Source organism: Alligator sinensis, unplaced genomic scaffold (assembly GCF_000455745.1).
Source record: "Alligator sinensis unplaced genomic scaffold, ASM45574v1 scaffold200_1, whole genome shotgun sequence".
Classification (NCBI taxonomy): domain Eukaryota; kingdom Metazoa; phylum Chordata; order Crocodylia; family Alligatoridae; genus Alligator; species Alligator sinensis.
The window spans coordinates 1,031,932-1,042,840 of NW_005842453.1; the positions used below are offsets into that span (position 1 = coordinate 1,031,932).

Sequence of the window (10,909 nt, forward strand, 5' to 3'; positions counted from 1 at the left end):
ATGTACTTCTATGAGTATATGGAAAAGGCCTGCAGGAGTTTATAATAAACAAATACTCATGCTGAATTTGGCAAACTCTGGGACTTTGGCCAAGTCAGTCTCTCTAGGCCAGATTTTTAATGATAATTAAGTACATGAAAGTACAGACTACCATGCTGTACCTTGTAACAAACACAGGTGCCTAATCCTATGTCCATAACTGCAGACACCTAACCCTGGAAGTGCCTAAAGTTCCTAGGTGCCTTCCTGTTTCATTTGAGATTTCCCTAGATGCCTGTGGTGTTGCCCATCTCTTGCTTCAGCCCAGTCAGCCGCAGTATGCGAGAGGAAGTAGTGCAGGGGCACCCCCAGGGCATCTTCACAGCCTCATTTCTAGGTTTGGTGTATGTGAGCAGGAGTAGGTTGTGCAGGGTGTGCTCAGAGCATCCCTTCCCAGAGGGTCTGGGGACATAGGGTGGACATACTCTAAGAGTCCCAATCTGGTAGGCATGCCCTGAATGCACACACACACACTGGTGGGACTGGAAACTTCACCAGATGCCATTGTGACCACTTTCTTTTCAAAACACAGTTGGAGAAGGAGGGGATGGTGTCCAGCTTTTATACATTATCTTAGTGTTAGAGCACTCATCCAGGAAGTGAGAGGCCTGAGTTCTAGTGCCTGTAGAGCTTGAGTGTGTTTTTACCCTGTTCCTGCCTCCTAGAAAAGGGCCCTAAGTACCAGGCTAGAGGCTAGGCTTGGTGTGGTCCCCTCCATCTCTCTTGTTGAAGCTGATCTACTCTGAAAAACTGAATGCAGGAATGGAGGGGGGCCAGAGATAGAAAGCACAAGAGAGTGCATGCTTAAGATACAAGACAATATGGGCCCCAGAAGAAATTAATATAAACTGGCTAAAGTCAGGATAGAAATGAGGGCAGCAAGGCCATGGAACTGTATTCCAGTCAGAACCATGGGGGCAGACAGCTTAAAAACTTTTAAGATAAGAGTTCAGAATATTTATGAGTGAGATTATATGATGCAGCGCCTGGAGCATCAGGTGACTTGGTTTCATGACTCAGGAGGTTACTTTCAGCCCTGTCACCCTCTATAACCTGCTAATTAAGGCACTTAGCTAAGGAGATGAGCATTCTGGGTTCTGTTCCCAGGTGTAATAGGGAGCGTAGGGCTCTTTTACTTTCAGGAAGAAACAGCCCTGGGGATTCCCCAGGTACAGGGGGAACGTTGCACCTAATGAGCTGGCTGCAAGGAAATAGGCAGCCAGGGGCCAAAGACTATGAGGAACGGTCTGTGGCGCTGCACAGTGCACACATTGTATATGCAGCTGTTCTCCACACTGCTAATTTGCAGCATAGGTGGGTAGGGGAGTTGACACCAGGAAATTCTGGTGTCAAAAACACTCGTGCTAGAAAAAAGCAGGGTAGTGCACATGGTGGTAGTGTGCAGTGCCCAAAACTGGAGCCTGGCTGGCCAGAGCCAAACTTCAGCTGCTGGCCAGGGTTCCTGCTGCTAGGTTGGCATCACTGGGGCCCCAGGAGGCCTCTAGGAACCCAGGTAAGGCTGCTGGGTCCAGCCTGGCTGCTGGCCCCAGCCTCCCCTATCCCACCTAAGGCAACTTGCTGCACACCAGAGCGTAAATGTAGGGGTGTTCCCTGGGGATAAGCAGCAGTGGTACATATTTGTCCCTGGAGAAATGCCCATGATTGCTCATCTGGATGAGTCCTGAGTGCCTATTGTGGAGCCAGCTGCTCTGCAGTAGGACAATAAGACAGAGCCGGCCTGAGCAGCAGAGTGCTTATTGCAGAGCTCTGCAATAGTACCATAGGGCAGAATCTTGCTTGGGGCAAGGGAGGCACTGCTACAGACATTCCAACACAGTGGCGACAAATAGGGGGTGCATGGGGGTGCATGTGCACCCCCTGAGAGTGCTGGTACATCCCCTGTCTGGCTGCGCTCACTACTTAGGTAATGGGGGGCGGGGGGCAGGCAGGAGTGCCGGTGCTCGCCCTGCAAGCACTGGCTGATTGCTGCAGCCGATCCCAGAAGCAGTTACAGCCACACCCAGAAGTGCCTGCAGCAATCGGCGGCAGCAATTGACTGTCGCAAGATCAGGTGTGTGAGACCCCCCGCACAAGTTGGTGGGATCGGCTATGGGGGGCACCCTCCAGTCAGTAGGACTGGCCACAATGGGAGGGGGCATGTGCCCCCCGACTAAGGCAGCACCAGTCGCCCATGCTTCAGTAGCCGTAGGTTGCCTTGAGGGCTAGCCAGCAAACCTAAGCAGAACCAGCTGTGGAAGCTGGGGGGGAAGTCACATGATCCAGAGGGGCTGGGCTTAAGCATCAGATAAACTCAGGGTTTGAGGGCAGGAGGTGGTTGGACTCTGTGGGCTGCTAGGGAAGGAATTATTCTGTGCTGATTGTGGCTGAGAGGCTACTTGGGGACCTCACTGCTTTGTAGACTGAAAGTAGGGAATTGAGAGCTTGTAGACTTGCTGAAGATTGGTGTGGAGCCAGAGTGCTTCTAGTTTTAGTTACAGCCAGACGGTTTACCCTTTTAGTATAATTTAATCTGATGGACTGGATTAAATTATACTAAGGGTTTTCATAAGTGGAGATGGGGGTCCTATTAGTGCTAGGAAGGCACAAGGAAGCTTGAACCTGCTGGGACAGGGTACAAGCTACAGTATAGCCCAAGAGGGACAGAGATTAGAGAGGGCCAGTGAGCCCACAGCCCAAAAGGGGCAGAGATTTTAGAGGGTTAGCCCACAGAGAGTAGAGAGAGGGCCAGGGGTCCACAGTCCTAGAGGGGTGGGACTGGAGCCCTAAAGCCACAATGGCATGATGGCACAAAAGAAGAGCTACCCTGGCTTGTAGGGTAAGGAAGCTGCTGGATTTGTTTTCATCTGTTCCATGTACTGAACACCTCAAGAGCCCTGGATCAGTGCCTTTTTATATACTGCATGTGTTGAAACAAATAAGATATACAATGAATGTGTTATACGAGAAACCCACTAGTCCTTCCTCGGGCAACATTCCTGTTAGACCCAAGAAGGTGTTGCAGGAGTTGGTTGTTCAAGGGACCATAGCAGTGCCTGGAGGCAGGCAGAACGGCCCCAGGAATTCCAGGTGAGCAGAGGCAGCCGGTGTTGCTGTTCCTTTTACAAGAGCTTCAGCCTTATGGAAAATGATGGCTACCCTTGCACACGCTCCCTCCTCTGCCTTGTGAACTCAGGGGGAGCTGGAACATATCTCTGATGGTGGATGTGTGTGGAATTTACCCATGATGTGTGCGGCCTCTGTTGGAAGCTTCCATCATTTCCCTCACTCCTGTATTGAGAAACTGAGCCCAGTGCTTGTCTGAGTAAAACCACAACATGGGAGAAAAGCTTACTCAATATCTCCTTGGGATGATAGGAAACACCGAGTCAGCAGTGCTCAGGGTCTGTGGTACCAGTTCTGTAAACTGCTGGAATATTGAATTTTAATCAGCCTCAGAGAATAAAGTACAGATTATTTTTTTATGGGAAATTTGCTTATCTGCAGTTTGTCCCCAATTCTACTTGAAGCATAAAATGCACTGCTGTTAGGTAATCTGGCGCACAATCCTGCGGAGTGCCGAGTGACTTCTGTAAGAGGTGAAGTGCTACCAATACCTCTTATTTGTAATGGGAATAGAAGGTGATCAGCACCTGGCTGGATCTGAGCCCTGATGAAACAGGCCAACCTGATTTTCTGCTTTAATAAGATAAGCTAGTAATAAAAAAATAAAGGCCGGAACAAAAAAAGATAGTATCTTCCAATCTATAAACTACTGAACAATGACACTTCAAGTGACTTGTGATTGCTATAATTATTAACTTAATAAAAGAAGCCAGAGCCTCACAGTCTCTTTCTCTGCAAACACCTCTACTACCAGCACTAGCATGACTGAAAGGAGGACAGCTGGCTCATCTGGTTTGGCTGCAGAGCGAAACAAAGGGATGGAGACTTTAAGGTTGAAGCGTGAGGTCGGACTGATTAGTGCCATGTCATTGATTGCAGGCACCATGATTGGCTCTGGGATCTTTATGTCTCCAGAGTGGGTGCTGTACCATATGGGTAGCCCTGCCGGCAGTCTCATCATCTGGGCTGCTTGTGGTCTGCTGGTGATGTTTGCAGCCCTGTCTTATGCTGAGCTTGGGACCATAATTAAAGAATCCGGAGGAGAATACATTTACATTTTGAGGAATTTTGGTTCTTTTCCTGCTTTCCTTTTTGCGTACACCTCTGTCATTATGGTGAGGCCTGCCAGTGTGGCAGGTGTCTCTCTAAGCTTTGCTGAATATGCTGTTGCTCCATTTTATCCAGGATGCTCCCCACCTCAGGTACTGGTCAAATGTACTGCTGCTACCTGTATCTTGCTGTTGACCGTTATCAACTGTCTCAATGTGAAGTTGGCTACCTCTGTTATGAATGTATTTACAGCTGCCAAACTCCTGGCTTTACTGGTCATTGCAGTGGGCGGAATAGTGTTGCTCATCAATGGACAAACTCAAAGTTTCCAGAATGCCTTTCAAAACACAACAGCAGGTATTGGACCGGTTGGAGTGGCATTTTATCAGGGACTCTGGTCTTATGATGGATGGAACAACCTGAATTATGTGACCGAAGAGCTTAAGAAGCCTGAAGTGAGTGAACAATGCTGGTTTTCAGTGTGGCTTCTTTATTTAACTTTTCAATAATTCACATAATTTTATATACAATATGTCATGAGAGGGGCAGTGATTCTAGTGTCTGGAGTAAGAGGTCTATTCTTAGTTTGCTTTGTGATCTGGGGTAAGTTATTGAACCTCTCTGTGCCTCATGCTTGCCCTTCCTAATTTAGGATGATAATACTGACCAAACCTCAGAGGCCCAGAGCCGTGAGAATGCAGAGCATGCTTCGTACAAATGTCTAACAGAACATTTGACTGAAATATAGGTATCAGTCGCACTGAATAGCAGCCTTTCCCAAACATCATGACTATTCAGCTGCATCAGGCTGTAGGATGGAGGGTGATACTCTTATGGAAATGCAGCACATCATTCAGTCAGGAGAAAGGAGACATGCTAATTGCCACTTTCTTAGGACACATTTTGTATTCCAGCTAAATTGTAATAATCATTATTTAGTCAATCCTTAACTTTCTTAATCTTTCAGCTCTGAAAAGATAAGGGTTGCTCATAAGCACTCTGTAGATGGCCAAGATATTAGCAACAGAAAATCCCTTTCCTGAGCAAACTCCCTTATGCTTTCTAAATATTTACTTGAATGTGATTGAATCCTTTGCCTTGTTGAGTGTGCTGTGCCACAGACTGCTATTTCATCAAATTCAGTGGAAAGTCCAGGAGATGGTCCAGCAATAACAATCAATAATCAGGCAAGAGGTAATAATCCAGGACACTAGAACCTCAAAGTCCTTTGAACACATTTTCTTTTACAAAGCTCTCATTTGAAATGCAGTTTCAACCTTTGGTTTACAATATTTTTATGCCGCATAGTGCTTTCTGCTAGCAAATATGAGTTGGTAATCTTAAAGATTGGGGTCTAAATAGAACCTTGAAAACTTATTTTTTGTTTGTAATTGGGCCCTTGATACAGGCAATAAGAAAATGCTTTATGATAATGAAAATGCATTGAGCAGTAGTATTGGCCAAGGTATCTGAAGATCTGGATTTTGTTCCTAGCAGCCTTTGGGAAGTCGTTTCACCTTTCTTGTCCTCAAATGCCCTCTGTCTCTTTCCTCTATTTATCTTCTCTAATGTCTTTCAGGGCATGGACTATCTCTAACTGGGTGCATGTATGCAGAGTTAATTAGTTTAGTGTGCCCCAATAACAGTGCATTTGTAGACTGATGTTTTACTGCAGAGCCAATTGGCCAACTCCTGCAGTAAAGTGCATGTGTAGATGTACCCAGTGTGTTTGACAATAGTTCCCTGACTTCAGTTGATATTTCCAGGCCATATTGTGATCCAAATATAACTGTAATGCACTGGCATCCTGTGATCAGCTCGGGGCCCTGCCTTAAGGTCATGCTGGGTACCAGCAACAAATGAGCCCCTGAACCCTGTTTTGCTTCAGACAGACCCAAGGGTGCAAAAGATGCGTTGTGCAGAAGTTTAGTAGTACTGGCTGCAAAAAAACCTGCACAACAAACCCTGGAGGCAAGCGGTGTTTGTATAGCTATACAACCATGTGGCTGTCTGATGCTTTGGTGGGTTCCCTCCCTGAGGAGTCAGAGGTCTATATTCTTAGTCTGGCAGGCAGGCAGGGAAGGAAAGTCATGAGTTAGTGGGAACGTGGGGTGATTCAGGGAAAGGCATTACACAAAAGTGAATAATGCTTACCAGTGGTCCTGCTAACTCCTTGCTGTTGTCCAGTCATAACTGACATTGGCCCCCATGCTTCTTTGGACATATCACAGACATTCTTCCAAAACTGGGCTTGCGTGTGCTGCAGAGGCCTCTCCTCTTTGTCCTCCACATGCCCCCTTCCCTGATACGAGTCTCCCAATGATTCACTCCCTTCACAGCAGACTTGAATTCGGCACCACCAGAAGTTCCAGGAGAACGAATGGCTTGTCAGCTTTGAGGCTGCTGCTGTTGTACCCATGTGAGCAAAGCTGGGGCGGTAGGGCCCACTAGTAGAAATGGGGCTTTTCTGTGAACATAACCACACCACCAGCTCCAGTGACCAAAGCCCAGCCAGCAGAAGCCCTCTTTGTCTCATAGCTGCTTCCAGACTGGGGCTTTCACCAAATCTGGACTGGAGGTTTTGCTGTGTTACCTGAGGGAAATTATCTTTTCCCCACGCCACAGCCAACAAAGCTATGTTGGCAAAGCTTGGAGGTGCGAACAAAACCTCAGCCCTCCCTCTTCAGCCTTGACCTGACGTGGCCTAGCTCCCTGTGCTGTGACCTGGCTCCCCAGCAAGGGGATGGCTCATAAAATGGGCTCTTTGCAGCTCTGTTTCCAGGCTGCAGGTCCCTTTCCTACATACTAACGTTGTTTAAATAAGAACAACTCTAAACAATTAAAAAGCACGTCTAGTACAAAAAGGAGAGAGGCTGCTATTCTTATATGTATCAGTATTCATACAGTCTATTTATGAGGCCATAGACAGATAAGAATGACTATACCAGTGGAGGCATTGTGGGGTTAGGTACTAACAGTGCAAACAGAGCTGCCCCAACCATCACTTTCCTCTGTTCCCTCAACTCCACTGCTGTTTCTTCTTTGACATCTAGCACTCACACTTGAATTGTGAGCACAGGGTTGGGGAAGAAAACGGTATATTCTTGTAACCTGTACACTAGGCTGAGTGATGTGCTGGACTGTGGAGCCTCAGGGTGCCAGTAACCCTGGGAACCCGCTCAAGCAGGTCTGCTGACTGGAGGTGTCCCATGCAAGGGCAATGTGCCTCACCCTCACCACCCAAGAATTTACTCCAAACCCAGTAAACACATTTGTTTCTTTATTATGTACAGTTATATACAGGAAAAGGGACGTGATTAAATCAAGAGAAGAAATAATATATATAAACAACAGACATCAATAGTTAATAATACAGCGAACAACTTGAATAACATTTACAACTGCAACATTAGGTGAATAATTCCACTGCACTGGTTGTCTGATGCAAGTGGGACCACCCTCAATGGATTATATTCATCTGGTTATAACCCTTTAAAACAGTTTCCTCTCATAACCCAGGTTGATTTCCCTCTGGTCACAATCCCCTTCCCATAACAATAACTGGCAACACAGCATTAACTAGGATTCACCACTAGATGGCAGAGGCTTCTGCTGCTCCAGGGAAGGTGGACTCCTTGCTCCTTCTTGGTAACTCAGCAAAAAACAAGTCTCTGATCAGCCATTGCAGGCAACAGGCTTCTTTTCTTTAGTTTCCTTCTGAAAAATACACCTCCTGCAAACACTAGGGGTTAAGTATCCCCTCACATACCCATACAGATTTGGGATTCTCACAGCCCACTCCCTCTCTGGGCTCTCTCTCTCCCCCAGCACCTCCACATGCAGACAGGGGAGGTTCCCTCTACAGGTCTGTTCCTGCAGTACAAGTCTTTCCAGCCCCAAAAGAGGACTTCCCTCTGCAGGTCCTTGACCAAGCTGCTTCTCCCAGCTCCCAGTTAGTTTGCCAACCCCTCCCCACTCTTTGATTGCACAGCTCTGCCCCAGGTGGGGAATCAGCTTCTCCTGGGATGACTCAAGCACTCCTCCATCCTGATGTCTGCTTCCCAGCAAGCCTCATCTCTGTGCCCTCTGCAGGGAGGGGAGGGGGCTCTACCCCTTTCTTCAGAGCAGTGCTACTCTCCTCCAGCTTCTTTCCACTCCCTCAGCTTTTTATGCTCCACAGTAGCCAATCAGAGCCCGGGGTTTGCAGTGGGGCCTCTGGTCACAGTTCAAATGCTCCAGTAACAAGTGTGCATTGTGCACAGCATAGCCTCAGTTTGGAAAAGCTATTATACCATCTGTAAACTTTTGCTGCTTTTCTTGCAAAGTTCTTAGGCACAGCTCACCCACTCAGCTTGCAGCGAAGCAAGCCTTTGCAGCTGTTACATTCTGAATAGGCTGAGTTGAAGGCCTATGTCTTGCTCAAACTGCCCAGCCTGTGGGAATGTGGAGTCAGGGAAAGTGATTTGCCAGATATCCTCCCACCACAGATCTTCCATCACCTCCAGCCTGAGCAAGAAAAGACCTGTAAAATGGTGGACAACTACAGTTATACTGAACTTATGCCTTCAAGGCCTGGCCTACACACAGGCAAAGCACACTCAAGCACAAAGGGCCCAAAGAGGCCCAGGTCCTCAGAAGTACTTAGGGGCATGATTCCCACTGAAATCAATAGGAGTATGGTACCAAAAGGTCCTTGAGGATTTGGGTCTGAGTCCATCCTCCAGAGAGAGCTGGACAGCAGTGGGAGAGCTGTAAATATACTTTGTGGAGGTGACGCTTTTATCCTTAACCCTTCTTTCCCCTTTTCCTAGGTGACCCTTCCCAGAGCTGTGATGATTGCCATTCCTTTGGTAACATGCCTGTATTTGCTGGTAAATGTGAGCTACTTTGCAGCCATGACACCAGCTGAACTTCTTTCTTCAGGTGCTGTGGCCGTCAGCTGGGGGTAAGCTACCTCTCTATTAACATAGCCAGTATGTCTCACTTTATCAAGTGCCAAGCTGGAATTCATGAGGCCTCAGTTCTGGTTTCAGATCAGGTCAGCTGATTGATCTAAGGTAGGCTCTCTTGCCTCTGTTTTGCCACCTGTAAAATGGGGATAATGGTATTGATCCTCTCTGTAAAAAGCTTTGGTATCTATAGGTGGAAAAGGATTTTATTATTTATACTAGCCAATTGCCTGGCATGAATGATGGAGCATTTCACGGAGAGCTTACATGCCCCCCACCACTCCCCCTTTGGGGCTGGCCATATAAACCAGGGGCGGGCAATTATTCCGGGTGGAGGGCCACTTACCAAGTTTTGGCAAGCTGTCGAGGGCCACATGGGTAGCTCTGCCCCTTGGCAGGTGCCTCACCCCCTGGTTGCTATCTTGTGACTGGAAGTCCTGCCCCTAACCCTGACCGTTTCCACCAGAAGTCCGTCCCCTTGCCCCCAGAAGTACTCTTTTCAGCAAGGGGTTGTGCCATCTTGGAACCAGAAAAATACTAAATTATATTCTAAAAAGGAAACATCTACAGCATTCATTAACTTGATTTCAAAAAATATTTTTGTCCCGATTTACATGTGTTTGTGTAGTACATCTAGAAGTGATTGCACAATAGTTTAAAATGAAGTTTTACTCTTGTATGTTGTGGGGAGTGGGTATAGGTTTGTGGGGGGGCTATGGGTGTGTGGGGTGAGGGAGCATTCGGGTATGTGTGTGGATATGTCAGGCGTGGGTGGGTATGGGATGTGTGGGGGGGAGGGTGCCTGGGCTGTGTGAGGGTGTGTGGATGTGGGGGTCTGCATATATGGCAGTGCAAGGGGAGTGTGGGTGAATGTGTATGGTGGGGTGGGTGTTTGGGACTCATCCTATGAACACACACCCACAGACCCCCACACACACTGCCCCTGGCTGCGTACCCACACCCACCCAAGTGCTCTGTCTTTGGCTGTGCCCCCACCCATCCACTGCCCGCACTGTTCAATTTCTTTATCAGCGATTTGGACGACGGGGTGAAAAGCAACCTGTTCAAATTTGCTGATGATACCAAAATTTGGGGTGAGGTGGGCACACTAGTAGGGAGGGAAAGACTGCAGAAAGACCTGGATAGGTTGCAAGGGTGGGCTAACAAAAACAGGATGCGTTTCAATACGGACAAGTGCAGGGTGCTGTACTTGGGCAGTAGTAACCAGCAGCACGCTTATAAGATGGGAAACTCCCTTCTTGAGAGCATGCAGGCAGAAAGGGATCTTGGAGTCATCATTGACTCCAAGATGAACATGGGCTGACAATGCGAGGTCAAGGTCGGCAGGGCTAACTGGACCTGATCGTGCATCCACAGGTGCATCTCAAGTAGGGCCAAGGAGGTGATCCTCCCCCTCTACACGACACTGGTCAGGCCACAGCTGGAGTACTGTGTCCAGTTCTGGGCACCCCGCTTCAAGAGGGATGTGGACAACATTGAGAGGGTCCAGAGGAGGGCCACCCGCATGATCTGGGGACAGCAGGGCAGACCCTACAATGAGAGGCTACGGGACCTGAACCTGTTCAGCCTTCACAAGAGAAGGCTGAGGGGGAACCTGGTGACCGTCTATAAACTCACTAGGGGGGACCAGAAGGGTTTGGGGGAGACCTTGTTTCCCCTAGCACCCCCTGGGATAACAAGGAATAACGGCCACAAGTTGTTGGAGAGTAGGTTTAGATTAGACATCC

At 48.0% G+C, this 10,909-nt stretch overlaps 1 protein-coding gene across 1 annotated transcript in view; it reads left to right on the top strand.

The window, feature by feature from the left end:
* Positions 1 to 3,153: 3,153 nt before the first annotated feature.
* The window catches only part of LOC102383231 (b(0,+)-type amino acid transporter 1-like), a 20,621-nt gene continuing 12,865 nt past the window's right edge, over positions 3,154 to 10,909 (top strand). Inside the window, exons 1-2 of the mRNA XM_006030641.1 lie at positions 3,154 to 4,667; positions 9,024 to 9,157. Of these exons, the coding sequence (XP_006030703.1) occupies positions 3,924 to 4,667; positions 9,024 to 9,157 (878 nt within the window). The 5' untranslated portion in view covers positions 3,154 to 3,923. The remainder of the gene's footprint in view (positions 4,668 to 9,023; positions 9,158 to 10,909) is intronic.